We start from the raw sequence: 17,505 nt of genomic DNA, 5'->3' as shown, positions 1-17,505 counted from the left end.
TGGTAGGAAAATACTCAAGGAATACTTGTGAAGGGATATGATTTATTATAGCGAGAGCATGATATCATACTCGAAATTTGAAAGTGATGAGGCGACGAGAATATCGAAACCATGATCGACTATAACTTTGTGAGTGGACACAAACTTATTTTTCAAAAAATTAGTATTTATTAAATTTATATTATATTAGAAAATTTATTATTTCATACAGTTAATTTGACAGCATGATTTTTAGAATACAGTGAATTTATAATCAGTTATTTTTAAAGTTAATTTCAGTTTAGTTAAATCATTTTCTGAGCATGTTACATTTGTATTATATAGTTCAGCATATTAAGAATTGTTTTCTAAAAACCACCAGAAAGTACCCAGATGATTTTACCTCAGTTTACATTGATGTGAATGTGTTTCCACAGTATATGACTAGTTATAGTGATTTTACCCGCTTTGCACTATCGTGAATGTGTTTTCATAGTGTATGATCAGATTATCAGAGGTCTTTGGGGCCCACTCTCGTACACACATAGGCTTTGGGCCATGTACTAGGGTGATTAGCTTTTGGGGCAGCTTTACGTACGTATGATCAGATTATCAGATTATCAACTATCAGATTATTAGATTTGAATGGCTTGCCTTGTACATCGAGATTACTTTGTACATGTGTATGGCTATTCATTGGGTACTCTTTTTGGTGTGATTTTTCAGATTTATTCAGTTCTCAGATTTCAGAGTATGGAATTCAGTTAATTCAGTTTTTAGAATAAAGCTTTTAGCTTATAGTATTGACCAGTAGCAATATTTCATAGATTTTCATGAATATCAGATTATTCGTTAACTTTACATCTACTTGTCTAGAATTAAGAATAAAAAAATTGTATGATGCAATCATGTTTTGATTTTAAAAGTGTTACCAGATTTCAGAATTTTTCAAAGATTTAATGAAGCTAGAATTTTCAGAAAATATGTAGAAATGGAAAAAGTATATTTATTCGCAAATTATGCACTAACTGAGCTATAAGCTCATATGTCTTTTCACCTTTTTCCTTATCAGATAGCAGCTGATTTGAGCAGCTTTGGAGCATGTTGTTCCGCCATATTGAGTCACGCATCATAGGTTGTATGGCCTATTTTACCAGACTATGTAGTATATGTTTCTTTGAGTTATATGTAGTTTATGTTAGAAAATGTTATCATGGGTTCACTGCATAATTGATGTCTTTAGTATATTGAGAAATGTTGGTTGCAAAGAAAGGAAATGTTGATTTGCCGACATTTTATTTGAATAGTTTGTATTTTGAGGGATTGGCGTATCCTATTTATATTATAGGTATTGATTTGAGGAAAATTAGTTGTTGTTCAGTGGTTTTAGTTCATATTTCAAGGGAAACTCCGTCAAAATTTTGTTAAAAATATTCTTCAGTCAAGCAAGTCAAATTGCCTTGGTGGTGGGTCCGACGTTTACCTGGTATCTATCATCGGCGCATGACACGTCTTGAATTCATTAAGGTGATTCGGGACGGGTCGTATCAACGGATCTCATTGAATCTATTCAATCATCTTGTAGAGAACCAATCAACTTAACCGAAAAATATTCTCATTTACAAGTTCAATTACATCAAAAGTTGTAAACATTATTCCCTAGGTCTGATTGATTTTGAACATAAACAATTTTCATATATAATTGATGTATTTATTTATGGGAGTCTATTATTTAATTAAATTAATATTCCAATAAATTAAGTAATAGATTCCATAGATTCAATTCTTGGTAACTTGTTAATAAGATAGAGTTGTGATTGTAAGATACAAATTATATATGATTGAATCTTAAATTATTTGTGATTGTAAGTAATAGTGAGATACAGATATCGTTATTATGATTAGATCATCACATGTGGCATTTCTCATTTTTGAAGTGAGTAGTTGATCTTACAAGCAAAAGTGTGGTAATACTTTAATAAACACGTGAATGTTTTGTTATAGAACAAGATATTGAAGACCCGCTGGAGAGATTCCACCTGGATAACTATCTGAGTGTCAGTGGTTAATTTCTAACGTTCGATAATAAAATTGATCCTTTGACTTGAGTTATCATAGCGCCGTATATGTGGACAATCATACTTTGATGATAATGGATGTTGCTCTACCAACAAATGCTAATGTGACATCTTTCAAGTATATCAAGAATCATATGAAAGTTGTGGATGATCAATAGCTGATTTTTCACTCTTAGATAGTAAGAGATTATGATCTATATTTCATTTGCGTAAGTCGACAATGAAATTCTTGAACAAGGTGTACTCATAAGTCGAAAACATGTCACTCCAAGAACTAATACACAACAAACGGGAGCAAGGCAATAGGCCCCCCACATGGGAAGAAGCTGAGGGCGAGGTTCAGGACCTAGGAAGAGGTCGAATCCTCTCGAATATTGTACTTATCATCACTCCTATAGCCATAACAAGACAGATTGAAGGGACATCTCTCAACACCTGTTGAGGTAGGATCAACCTGCTAAACTTGAGGAGGCCAAGCTTTGCCGTTGGGATGTTTTCCTGACGATTGTGGGAGCGTGAAGGCGAAAGGCTAAGAGAGCAATGACCACGTAGGGATTACCAAGATATCATGGAAGATTGCCCATTTCACGAAATCGGTACAATCTTTGGACGCCCCTATGTTGGAGGAGAAAATAAAGAATGTGAAGGAAACTACGCCAGGAGGCCAAAGGCCCCCCGTTGACTAGTTATATAGTGGATGGTACCTCCTAAAGGAGCCAAGTACTACCAGTTGTATTCACCTAAGAAGATGCAGAAGGCGGATACTTTCCGCATTGTGATGTGCTGGTTGCAAGGGCTGTGACGGCCTGAAATAGGCTAAAAAGAATGTTAGTAGATAAAGGGAACTCCTTCAACATTATCTTTGGAGCCACCTTTGATAAAATGATTGTAGATCATGAACTCACTCCTATCTCCACTCCCTATATGGCTTTATTAGAGATAACATAATACCCTCATAGTAACTATCGTACACACATGAGAAATTGTAATGCCCTCGCTACTTTTTCTTGGTAATGGGAAAAAAACATGAATTCATTGGCCTCACTTTCAAAAACAATTATTGCAACCAAAACGAGCCTCGACGGTACAACCCTCATTGCCTTGGCCTCACAATTAAAATAGCCTTGGCAAAAAAATTTCTCACTGCCTCAACTTCACAATTAAGCGAGCCTCGGAATTTTTAGCTCTTTATGCCTCGGCCTGAAATAAGTTTCAACTACATAACAAATAAATTAATTTCAGCAATAACAAACCTAAATGAGCCTTGGCAGTTCATCACTTGTCTGCCTCGCCTCAAGACCGATTCCAGGTACATTAGTGTTAACGTGTAACTTTCAGCTCGAATCACAATCTTTATATCAATGCATTGACTTGGGAAACTATGTGTGTCGACAAATTTTATTTTATTAGGGCTTACTACTGAAGTCCACAAGGCCTGGAAGTGTAGTCGAGGCCCATCCGTTTTTGCGATGTTGGAGTTCAAGGCAAGCAGCCTCGAATGAGCCAGATGTCGGAGTTCGGAAGCACGCAGCCTCAGATGAGCCGAAGCCATCCACCTGGTGACAACTTACCTAAAGGAGATCCTAAACTTAAGTACGAAATCTTTTAGAAATGATTGATGGGAAACTTATAATGAGAATGAATGTTAAGTTTTATCAACAAAAGTGGCTGCTCTGTGTAAACATTAAGTGTAGATATAGGCTAGCATGTTAAAATTGAGGCCTATGACTAGACCCTAGATTAAGGAGATGAGGTCATTCGTATTCCCATACAAAAGTCTCCGTTTCATTTGTAATACTATAAATACTCCCAAACGTAATATAAGAGAGACTAATGCAACTCTTGACACTACAAACCACTTTTGTTCTTCTTTCTTGAAAACTATATATTTACTTAACTACAAGTTTACGTGATTTAGCTTTGACTGAGTTGTTTGCAATTGATGATCATAATACAATCGTTTCACGAATCTATCACCAGAACCCGAGCACATTTGTAGCACGACGTTGAGTTTTCTTCTACCCCCACACTTCAGGAGTATTGTCGGCCAGATATTCGTGTTCACGTGTCAGAATTTGCTTATGTGTATGCGACTGAGCCTCACATCTATTGTCCACATCGTCTTTACAAAAAATAAGGTCAACATAGAGTTTTCGAAGAGATTTTCAAAATGTATCCAAAAGATTATATGCTAACATTTATCCTAGCGATACTACTGCAACCTAATGTTTCCAAAATGACTTTCTTAGCATACCTCAAATATCTTTTGCTATAAAGTTTCATTTTCTCTTAAGATATGTTTCATGCTTAATGTACGACTGTTTTATTTTAGTTAGTTTTCAATTCATATCTCGTGTAACTTAAAAACATTTTTCAAATTTATTGTGAAATGAAGAATTCTAATTAGAAATTAAAAAAAAAAAAACGTAATATCAAACAATATATAAAATAAAAAGAAAAAAAAGGTAATACCATGGTGTGATTTGGCTTTTAATTAATTAATCTTTTTATTTATTTGAAGGCCTATCAAATTTTCATGAAATTACATCAAAAGGTTGAGTGGTTCACTTTCACAGTTTTACATCTCTACTTGATATTTTCAACAATTTGTCATTGATCTCAATTATAAAGTAAATTAAATCTCATCTTGTTGGTTAATTTCCCTGCTTACTTCAATACCAACCTCACAGAATCCTTTGCTTAATTTCTTCACCAGCCCTTTGCTTCACTGTCTCAACTATTTACTGTAAAAAAATCCCATTTATTTAATACATTTACATTTACTATATTATTTCATGACGATTCTTATCTAGTTGTCGTAAAATTTATTTGTTTCGGGTGCATGTTATTTGAAAAATTGAAGTTAGCATGACAGTTTTTATTTGCAAAACTAAATTTATCGATAGCATAAAAAATATCCCTGAATGACTGTCAAAGAAACGGTCTTCAAAAATCATCCCTTTTCCGTTGCATTTTCTGCCCAACTGTTGTGATAAATTTTTGTGGGCCGGTTCGTATCCATGATGGTCATATATGTCTAGGTTAACATTTCTTTATGACTGTAAATTGTCACATCATAGAAATTGAATGTTGACATTAGCTTGTGAAATTGAATTTGAACAGTAACTTAATATTATTCAATTTTGGAAGGCAAATGATACTTCACGGCCCACATGATTAGAAAATATTCGCCTTGCAACTTTGAAACAAAGATAATCGGAGAGACAATAATCAGAAAAAGAAAAAGAAAAAATGACACCTCCGTATGGTCATCAGGTTCAGGCAATAAAATAACATTAGATGATACTTCAAGATTCCAATAAAATAAGATATAAATTTTCAGCAAGAGTGTGCTAAGAAGCCAAAATCAAACACAATATCTATATGGCAATACAAGTCAATGCATACTTTTTTGGAGGAATTTTATGAATAGTGACGCCAAAATAAGTATAATGATGGTTTGTAAATCCGTGCCGAAAATTGGACAGAGTAACGGCAAAGAAAACACAAACAAGAAGAAGAAGAAAGTAGGGACAAAGCCGAGATAAGAGTTGGACTCTTTGTCCTTAAGGCGAATTTGCCCTACAACGGTGCCTACGGATTTCGGCAATCGACTCCCAAGATACAACGGCTACACTTGTGTTTGTAGCACTCCAAAACACAAATACAACGAACCAAATTTAGGCTTATGTACTCCAAGGATGAAATGAAGGAAAATCAAAATAAATGAAATGATTTTGATTTTGGATAGAAGAGAGAATGAGAGATGTTTTGCATATCAAATTGTGTGGAATAGGACAACCAAAAGATCCTATTTATGACCATGAAAGGGTGTGGACGAAATGGTTGAGGCCAAACCATGCACCCTTTCCAAACAATGCACCTTTATGAAAATGTGTCTATTCACCGGACAACCGTGCGGTTGCACGGTTTTACTCAAAAAATCGGAATTGAATTTGACGTGTGATCGCGCGGTTAACCAACCAGGTCGATCCCCGTTTATGCGCCCCGAAGCGACAAAGTGGCAAACAATTTTGTCTAAACGGATTGAGTCGAGCTTTTGAGTATTTGGTCGAAGTCGATACGAAATCACTTTAATCGATTTTCAATTCTCGATTTATTTAACCAATATCCAACAATCTTTTATAAATTCCAACTTAAATATTACAATAATTTTGTTGCCACTATGTATAGATGTTTTGGAAACATTTTGTACAACAAATATCGCAATCAAAAGCCGTCACAATGGAGAACTAGCTTCTCTCTTTAAACTTCATTACTTTCTTGCTTTTTATATCATTCATCACCTTGTTGGCTAAGGGAGGGAAGAAATCAAATTCCCTTCACAAGCATAAAAAATTAACGCAGCTTAATTACTATATGAATTATCAAAACTCAAAATTTTGCATCGGTCTTAACTTAGTTATGCATCAGCCAATACTCTGATGAGCAATGGGTTTCTTGTAATCTATTTCTAGACAATTGTTTTCCATGGCTGGTTATATCGTGGAAGCATCAGACTTTGTTTATACTATAGATGCTAATCATATTTACCTCTAATTCTTGGTTTAAATCATCAATGAAGAAAATCAAAATCGATTTCTGGAACAGAACTTCATAGAAGGATGGGGGAACATGTTTTGGATCAAAATTGAATATCAACCTTTGCCGATCAAAACTGAATTTCTACCTAAAACTATTTAGGTTTTTACATTATATTTCACTTTTCCAGGGATATCTAGTTTAGAATTGCATTTTAAAAGTCACTGTAAGTAAAAAAGTATTCCAAACTTGATGAATTTTTGCAAGTGGGTATTTGATAATCAAAAAATTTAAACGCAAAAAAAAAAAAAAAAAAAAAAAAAATTTAAAATTGCCATGTAGTTAAGTGATCCATCTAATAAATTTTCATCTTGGATTACAAGTGCTATTCTTAAGTATGGTCTTATTTCATCATCATTGCTCACTCTAGCTCATTTGCACAATAATTAACAATTTTCAATATTCAATATTGATAAATATTTGTTGAACTTACCAATGACAAGTACTTTAGTTCCAACATCTGCAGGATTATCATCAGTTGCAATTTTAAGCAGTATAAATTCACCAAAAGCTAACTTTTCTCTAATGAAGTGATACTTCATCTCAATATGCTTAGATCTTTCAGGATATACTGGCTTTTTGCACAACATCAATGAATTTTGACTATCAGTAAAAATCATTAAGAAGTTTAATTCACATAATAGGCCTTTTCGGCCATATACATTCTTTTACAACTTCAGTTAATGCAACATATTCTATTTTAGCGAGAATGTGACTATAGATGACAACTGTGATTCTCGAGTGATATAATTATCTCCTAAAGTGAAGAAGTATAAAGTAGTAGATATCCTCTAATCTTTATCCTTTACAAAGTTAGAATCTAAATATCCTTTTGGCTCTAACTTATCACTTGATTTTTCAAACGTTAATCTCCTTTTAGTAGTCCCAACTAGGTATCTTAAATGCCATTTAGGTACAATCCAATGAGGTTTACCTTGGTAAGACATAAACTCACTTCAAAAACTAACTGCATATGTAAGGCTCGGTATCATGGTAATCCTAGAATAAATCACAGAACCAAAAGCATTAACATAGAAAATATTACGCATTTCATGCAGTTCTTCTTCAATTTGAGGGTATTGTGCAAAAGACAAGACCTATGTGTAGCTAATGGTACATTGACAAACTTAGCAAATTTCATACCAAATTTGGTTATCACTTTATCCAAATAAGACTTTTGATTAACAGTCATTCTATTATCAGCTTTATTTCTATTGATAACAATGTCAATAATTTTTCTTGTTTCTCCCAAGTTTTTCATGTCGAATTTAGATTTTAAAAGGTTTTTCACTTTTATGATTTCAGCTTTACTATAACTAGTTACATGCCATTCACATATTACAAATGTGCATCAAATTCACTCCTTTTAAAATCAATTTTAAGCATATAAGTGTAAAATCTTTTATATCATTTACTACGACTCTGCTTGCGACTATACAATGACTTTCTAAACAAGCACACAAATTTAGACTTCTTCCTTACCTCAAACCTTTGAGTTTGAGATAAAAATTACTTCATCCAACTCTTTATGAAGAAAAGCCGTATTAATATTTAGTTGCTTCAACTCCCAATTATATTAGACAACTAAGGTTAAGACTAACCTGCTAATTTTACACTTAATGACCGATGAGAACATCTTATTATAGTTTATCCCTTCTTTCTAAGTAAATCTCTTAGCAACCACCATAGTTTTGTAAGTTAAAAGGTTTGTAGGTCCTATTCCTTCCTTCAACTTATAGATCCATTTAAATTGATTACCTTTTGATTCTTTGGTCTTTCAACCAACTTTCAAATATCATTTTTGTTCAAAGATTGGATCTCCTCTTTCAAGGCCATTTTTTGATTTTTAGAGTTTTATAGTCAACAGATTCATTAAATGAAATAAGTTCAATTGACTCCAAGGCTTTACCTAAAACTAAGATAAACTCCTTTAAATTTGAAGAGATGTATTTCAAATTGGACCTCACTTGTCTTTTGTTCCCATCTCTTACTATTTGGTAATACTCCAAATCAGTACCTACATATGGTTCTTGATTAAGGACAACAATTTCAGTAATTTCAAGGGTTGTTTAATTACTCACAACACTTTCAGTAATTTCAAGGGTTATTTAATTTCTACTTCTTGATCAGATACAACTTGAGGTTGGATTTCACTATTTTCTAGATTATCATCTAAGCTCTTCACCTTAAACATAATTTTCTTTCCATTAGAGGATTTTCCTTCCTCAATCGGTCTTGTCTAACTGTTTATGTCTTTAAGGCAAGGCATTTCAAATTCATTAAACTTCATAACTTTGCTGTTAATTATCTAAATGCCCTTAATACCTAAAACCCATAATCTATATCTTTTCACCCTCTTTGGATAACTTAACATGACACACTCAATAGCCTTAGGTCTAATTTATATTTAACTCGATGTGCAAAGGTAGCACAACCAAACACTTAACATGTTAAGCTATAACTGCATCAAGATTTGTTTTTTGAGAACATATATAATTTTAAAACTGATGTTAAGATATGAAAATATCAAATAAATTAAATAGAAAAAGATACTTGAAAAGTCATGCAACAGTTGTCCACATAAATGCCTAATATTTGTCTTAAGTGTGAAATAATTCATTGACAAAATTTTTTACTTGGATCCTCTGTTGTACATTCAGGGTCCAATGGTCACTGATAGAGACAGCAGTTTTGAGTGAACCATATCTTATAACCCCCTAGAGGTTCGGATCCCTGCGAAAGTTGGAAGGCAATGTTTATATTGAAAGGTAGATGTCCCGTGGTAAAGTTATGGTAGGCTTTGTTGTCTTTTCAGAGTCTTGGTCGCACGTCATAAAGGAAGGTTCATGAGGAGGAGAACCGCATCCCGAATGTTCGGCTCAAGTGTGTATAAACTGTGACTGCATTTGAATTTACCCGAGTGGTGAACCAGGAGGGAAGACTGTCATTCTTTAAGATTAGTAGGGCAAAACTTGGACACCCGAGTTACAAAAAAAAAAAAAAAGGAATTACTTTGCCACTATTATATATATTGAAGGTTTAAAACTCGTTGGGAATTCTTGTAACTTAAATATGAAGTTTTATATTTTCAAAATTAAAACATTTAGGTCATGTTTGATAGGAATGAATTCCATGGAAAATGGAATTTGATTTTCACCCTAAACCAAAAATGGACGTTCGATAGTTTTTTTCTAAGGAATTCATTTTCCAACTTTGATACCACCGAAGTCATTTTCCACCAAATTGAGGAAAATGAATTCTCACCAAATTGGTGAGAATTCATTATCTAGGCTGCTGGTCGATTATTTATTTATTTCGTTTTTGGCAATGGAAATAAATTCTATCCTTAATTATAAAAAAAAATCATTTAATTGACAATTTTCATGTAAAATAAAGTCAAACGAACACCAAAAATAGATGATTTTCTTAATTTTTTTATTTTTATTTATTTATTTATTTTTGCAATGGAAACAAATTTCATTTCCAATACCAGTAAATTCTATTCCTTTCATTGACAATTTTCATGTAAAACAAAGTCAAACGAACACCAAAAAATACTTTTATTTTAACATTTTTCACGTAAAAAATTATATCAATCAAATACAATAATTGACAATTCCCAGTAAAATAATTTCTAGACAATTCAATTTCCTAGAATTCGATTTCTTTCCACCCAGATTCCATCTTTACAATCAAACGGACCATTAAAATTTCAGTTTTTCATATTTTAATTTTTAGATTAATTACAAAATTAAAACCATAATTTTAGATGTAACTTACAATTCAAAGAATTAAATTTAATAATTGTGGAGGTTGAATTTGTTCCTATAAAACGGAATGAAAATCATTCCATTAGATGCACCTTGAATACACAAAAAATACTCCCTATACTTTTATATTATACTATTTTGATAATTCGATAAAGACTCATTATTTATCTCCCTATTATCATGTCCATATAAGTAGAATCGATTGTAAACTATATAAATTGTTTTTGGAGCTATACAGTGCTGAAAGTATCCGAATGAAAGGGAGACTACATGACTTTAGAACAATATCATTGACGCGACTCATTAAAGCTTGCTTTGGAACTCTATATTTATATTTGCGTTATTTTAATTTGTTATGTTAATTGATAATCTAAACACAAATCAGTAGTTTTTCAATTTACATTTTAATTTTTGATTGGATAATTAAACTCACAAAAATGTCGTAATAAATTAAATACCCTAAAACTTTATGAGATTCAATATACAATTGAAAAATCACTAATAAATTAATTAGTTTATTGGCAAAAGCGTGAATAATAATTAAAAGGGTCTTATTTGTAACACACGAATGGATGTTGCTTGAATTTTTGAATAGATTTAAGAATAATTGGGGATCCACCAAATAAAGGTAAAAACTATAATATTATTAATAAAGGGTGGTAAATCGCAGGTTATGCCTCCAAGGGTATAGGGTGAAAGGCTGCTTATACACTTGCACTTACCCAAGAGCTAAATCCATATTTCAGGATTTAAACCCTTGACGCGACAACTTTAAACAAAACTAGATTTTTCCACCCTCCCCTTTTATCATTTGGAGATGTGCCCTGGGGGCACAATAATTCTTCTTATTTATATGAAGGCCTATCAAAGTGGAATTTTCATTCCTTGAATATGACGACAAAGGCTGAGTGGTTCACTTCCACAGTTTTCCATCTTTACTTCATATTTTCAACAACTTGTTTTATCCCCATTTTAGGGGAAATAATGTATTTTGAATAGTTGATTGATAGAGAATGTGTTGTGAAAATTTAAAAAAAAAATTTAGATTTGTGTGTAATATTATTTTATTGAAAAACATGGCTAAAAATGAGTTATAAAAAAATAAATTTTTAGAAGAATGAGAATCAAACAGGGGCTAAAATCTCACTACTGTTGTTTAATTTCACAGCTTACTTCAGTATAAACCTCAACAAAACCTTCGCTTTGCCCTTGTTTGAGCAACATTATTTTATAAAAATGTATTTTTGAATAATGTAATGATGAAAAATGTGTGGTTAAAAAAAAGAAAATTTTTTGAGTTACGTATAATATTATTTTATTGAAAAATATGTGTTTAAAATGATGTCAAATCACTGTTTAAAAATATTTTTTTTTCAAATAATGTGGATCAAATTGAGCCTTAATTTCTTCACCTACCCTGTGCTTCACTAAGAAACTATTTAAAGTAAAACTAGATCAGCGTAATAGAATAATATATTTTATGACAGACAAAAAAAGTTCCAATTATTTAGGTCTCGTTTGGTACCCATTTTTGTAAGAATAAGAATGAAAAATATAGTCGTTACGAGACCCACAAAAAAATTAGAAAATCAAATGTGGTGATTTGATGTGATGGATAACGGTAATATTTTTTTATTTTTGTGACCAAAGAACGGGAATCAAACGAAAACTTAATAAATTTACATAATGGCTGATCCTTTAGCTCGTTCTCGTAAAATTGATTTCGTTCGGATGTATTTTATTTTAAAAATTGAAGTTAGCACGATGGTTTTTATTTCCAAAACTAAATTTACCATAAATAATCATTCCGTAATGACTGCCAAAGAAATGGTCTTTAAAAAGTTCTTATTTTTTATTTTTCTTCCTTTTACTCGTTTCCCTTTCTCATAGCATTTTTTTGCCTAGTTGCTGTGATAACATTTTTTTATGGCTATAACCTGTCATAATCATAAATATAAAATGCCAAATGTTGGCACTAGCTTGTGAAGTTGGATTTGAACCGTAACTTAGTCCCGTTTGGCCCCCATTTTGTGGAAAAATTAATGGGTATAATAGTATTTTTTTTAAAAAGAAAGAAAAATTTTCGATTTATATGTAATATTATTTTTTGAAAAATTGTATGATTGAAAATAGAAGAGAAAAAATAAAATCTAATGAAATGAAAAGTAACGAGTGCCAAACAGGGGCTTAATATTAATTCAATTTTTAAAGACAAATGTTAGTTCACGGCTCACGTGTTTAGAAAATGAATTCTGCTAGTCAATATTCGCCTGGCGAATTTGAAACAAAGATAAGCTAAATGAAAATATTCAGGAAAAAAAAAATAAAAAATAAAAATGCTACGTCCTTGTAGCTGTCAGATTCAGACATTAAACCCTTATTTGGCCCCGTTAAATTTCATTACATTACATTCTATTTTTCTCTTTTCTATTTTCAACCACACAATCTTCCATAAAATAATATTACACATAAATCGAAAATTCTTTCTTTTTCTTCAATCACTCATTTTAAAAAAAAAAAAAAAATTACTATTCTACCCATTTTCATTTCTAGAAAATGGGGGCCAAACGAGGGCTAAGCCACCGTTTGGCACTCATTAAATTCCATTTTATTTTTCTCTTTCCTATTTTCAACCACATAATCTTTCATAAAATAACATAACACGTAAATCGAAAACTTTTTATTCTTTTTTAACCACTCATTTTTCAAAAAAATATTATTTCACTCATTTTCATTTTCAAAATATAGGGGCCAAATGGGGGCCAAAATAACATAAGATGATACTTCAAGTGTCCAATAATGTAAGATAGAATTTCAGCAGAGCCGGCTAAGAAGCCAAAATCAAACATGATATCTATATGGCAATGCTAGTCAACACATACTGATACAAATTCCAACTTAACTGTACAAGTTGTAATTTTGTTGCTGCTATATATAGGAGATGTTTTGGGAACATTTTATACAACTAAATAACGCAACCAATAGCCACCACAATGGAGACCCAGCTTCTTTCTTTTAACTTCATTACTTTCTTGATTTTTATATACTTCGTCACCTTGTTGGTTAAGGGATGGAAGAAATCAAATTCCCTTGACAAGCATAAAAAATTGCCCCCAGGTCCGTCGGAGTTGCCTGTGATCGGACACCTACACCACTTAATGGGTGCACTCCCACATCGTGGTCTAAGAGATTTAGCAAAAAAATATGGGCCGATCATGCATCTGAAGCTCGGTGAAGTTTCTACCATTGTCATATCGTCGCGTGAAATGGCTAAAAATATTTTGACAGCGCATGATCTTGCTTGTGCAGATAGACCAGAAAGTATTGGAATGAAGATCTTGTGGTACAACTATACCAATATTGCCTTTAGTCCGTATAATGACTATTGGAGGCAAATGCGTAAAGTATGCATTGTAGAGCTCTTAAGTAGCAAAAATGTCCGATCATATAGCTCCATAAGGATAGACGAGACTTCACGTCTTGTTAACAATATCCGGTCGTCTTCTGGACAACTCATCAATCTAACTGACAATATCTTCACATTCACGAGTTCAATCACATCTAGAGCAGCATTCGGCGAGCTACTGAGGGATCAAGACACTTTGATAAAGTTCATGAAAAAAGGAATCGCCTTGGCTGCAGGATTTGATTTGGCTGATTTCTACCCGACAAGAAATTTCTTGCAGTACGTCTCTTGGAATAAATTTAAATTGTTGAAGATGCGGCGTGAACAAGATTTAATTCTTGACCGCATCATTGACGAGCACAAAGATAACCGAGCTAGAGGAAAAGGAAGCAATGGGGAGTTGGGAAGTGAGGACATAATCGATGTTCTACTCAGGTTACAACAAAGTGGAGAGCTTGATGTCCCTATTACTAATGACAACATCAAAGCAATCATTTTCGTAAGTACTTATGTAAAAGTAAAATAATTACTTATTCTTAAGCCTTTTTGTTTCCACAACGATAAGAATGGTTTTGTTTTTCCAGGACATGTTTACAGGAGGAACTGAAACAACCACCACAGCACTTGATTGGCTCATGGCAGAGTTAGTGAGAAATCCACGTGTGATGGCAAAGGCACAAGCTGAAGTAAGACAAGCTTTTGAAGGAAAGAAGACAATCGACGAGAGTGATTGTCAAAATCTGAAATATCTGAAATTGATTATCAAGGAAAACTTTAGGATACACCCCGTCGTTCCATTACTTCCAAGAGCATGCAGAGAAGAATGTGAAGTTGATGGGGGGTATACTATACCCGTCAAAGCAAAAGTTACCGTTAATATCTGGGCATTGGGAAGAGATCCAGAATATTGGGATGAACCAGAAAGTTTTAAACCAGAGAGATTCGAGAATAGTACTCTTGATTTCCTGGGAAATAACTTCGAATATATTCCATTTGGATCAGGAAGAAGGTTTTGTCCCGGCATGAGTTTTGCCTTGGCAAATATTGAGTACCCTTTAGCACAACTTCTCTATCACTTTAACTGGAAACTTCCCCCTGGAATGAATACTAATGATATGGACATGATCGAGGCACAAGGAATAAGTGGAACGAGAAAAGATAATCTTCACTTGATTGCCACACCCTACAACCCTCCTGTGGAAGGTTAAGGAATCCAGTGAAAGGAGGCTTGAGAGCAGTTCTTGATGCAAATAAGCTTCACTAGTTGAAGTAATTTCGCCTAAAAACGCATCAAAGTTTCATTCCCTATATTAATGTATGCACTCTTATTTACAAAGATTTTCATGTATGTCTTCATGTTCTTCCTTAGTATGTCATGTACTACTTCAGAACTGTAGGTTTCCGATTGTGAGTTGTTGATGAAGTAGTAATCATAACTGATGCAGACAAAAGAGATAAAACGATAACAAGTGAACAACAGATCATTGATTCGCATTGGATCAAAGCTAGACAAAATTCCCGCACAATTATATTATTTTTCCATAAAACAAAAGGCAAAAAAATGTCATTGCCCGCTGCGGGTTAATAAGCAGCAAAATAACCTTATTGCTAATTTGTTTGAAACTGTAACGCCCCGAAAATTTTAGAATAAAAGTGTATGATATATTTTATATTTTGAAAATTTGAGGACTAAAATGGAATAACTTTTAAATTCATATTTTACATGGGCTAAATAATTAAGTATCGATTGAACGAGATTTTATATATCGATGTTGGGCTCGTTATGTAGCTCGTATTAAATAAAGTACATTGGACTCGAGAAATAATTATTCCGGGGTTCATTTCCCACTTTGTGATAGGTAGACTCCTTTCTTTAGTAGCCAAGGCAGTAGCCCGAACAAGTTATGCCCATGTTTTTGAGGCCAAAAGACAGTCTAAAATTATTATAAATTATTCATTTTAAGACTTTCTATTCCCACGTGAGCTATATTGTTGAAAAAGAAGAGAGACATTTATTTCTCAATTGGCCATGATTTGATGTTGATAGATGAGGAAGTTTCATTTTTAAAATTATTTATTTACCTTGATTTGGAGGAGTGACAAGAATTGTCAATTATTATAAATTTAATATTATTTAATTACATTGATTTTGGGAATTTATATATCACGTATAGATCCGTGTAGATTGGATATAGCTAGAATAAAGGAATCTTCTCTCTTTTATGGTAGGAATGATATAAAATATTATAATATTGTCAACATCTTGGAAATGCATGAAAATCATATCTCGTACCCCCATTACATCAATTGTACTTGATTGAAATTGGTACTTTCCTTGTTTGATTTAAAATCAATTGGTTGACCCATGAGTAACTAGAAGGAAAATAAGTAGATTATGGAAAAACGTGTGACTTTATTATGTCATATAAATATGATAGATGGTACAAACGCGGAGAAGCTTTCTCTACCATAATAAGTGTTTCACGTTAGGAATAAGAGAGTTGTGATATATTTTCTTGAACAAAAAGAAGAAGAAGAAGAAGAAGAAGTCTTGAACGGGAATCTACTGTCTTTCTTTCAAGAAAACTCTTTTCATCAATTAAGGTAGGATTACAAGGTACAAGTGGTTATTCCCGTTTAATTTATTTCTTCATGTTGATAAATGTTATACTCATGAAACTTATGATATGATACGATATGATTGTGATATGATATGATATGAAATGGTCATCCGATACCAAAGATATGATATCATATGAGCTCTTACCAGAATCTAAAGAAATAATATGACGGTATGATTATTTTGATGCCTGATTGAATATTTTATTCGGGATCGAACCATTTATCGTGTCCTACTGAGTACTCTTTATACTCATCCCTTTTCCCTACCTTACAGGTTAGTAGGGGTCGTGTCGAAGTGCGGTGACTCGATGGTGTGGTTGTGCCTCATTTCGTGGGGCAAAACTCTAAAATCTAGCACGTAACTTTATTTCTATTTAATATTATTGCAATAGATACTTATGTCTAATTTAATTATTTGGACAAGTTCGCTAAAAAATTTAGTTGCATGTTTTCTAGGATATTAATATTCCCATCTCCTTAAATGTTTAAACTGCACTTCGAATTTCAATTAAGATTTATGATCTTTGGTGTGAATCCCATCTTACCTTTCTGCCATTTTAAAACTATTGAATGTTGAAACGGACAAGTGGCTGCATAAACATCAACAGTTATATATTTTTCTTATTGTCACTTGTCATTAAAAGATTTAAATTCAATGATTGAATATATGTATGGTGCTGTACACTTTTATAAAAATTAGAAAGTATGCATGGGGCTACACACTTCAATTAAAATCAGGCTTCCATGTTTTAAAAATTGTAAAATACCTTGTGGTTGCGTCAATTGTATAAAAGGGATGAAAAAAATATATGTATTAAAGCTTTTACTCTTTCACTTGACATTTTTTGTTTTTTTGTTTTTTGTTTTGAGATAAAATTATTATAAACCCATTTATTTTTGAAGAACGTTTGGCAGCGACTTAAATTTTAAAGAAAAATAAATAAATAAAACTGGGACATTACAGAAACTACTCACTTAGTCCCCCAACTATGAACAAAAGATAAACTAGACCTTCAATCACACAAAAAAATCATTTAGACTCTAATTA

General features: G+C 32.6%; 1 protein-coding gene across 1 annotated transcript; it reads left to right on the top strand.

The window, feature by feature from the left end:
* Positions 1–13,376: 13,376 nt before the first annotated feature.
* On the top strand, positions 13,377–15,183 carry LOC111375139 (premnaspirodiene oxygenase-like). The gene is made up of 2 exons (XM_022997934.1): positions 13,377–14,334; positions 14,420–15,183. The coding sequence occupies exons 1-2, from the start codon at positions 13,423–13,425 to the stop codon at positions 15,041–15,043; spliced, it is 1,536 nt and encodes a 511-aa protein (XP_022853702.1). The 5' UTR covers positions 13,377–13,422; the 3' UTR covers positions 15,044–15,183.
* The last annotated feature ends 2,322 nt before the right edge of the window (positions 15,184–17,505 follow it).

Source organism: Olea europaea, unplaced genomic scaffold (assembly GCF_002742605.1).
Source record: "Olea europaea var. sylvestris unplaced genomic scaffold, O_europaea_v1 scaffold1340, whole genome shotgun sequence".
Lineage (NCBI taxonomy): Eukaryota > Viridiplantae > Streptophyta > Magnoliopsida > Lamiales > Oleaceae > Olea > Olea europaea.
This window is presented reverse-complemented; position numbering and strand designations above follow the sequence as displayed.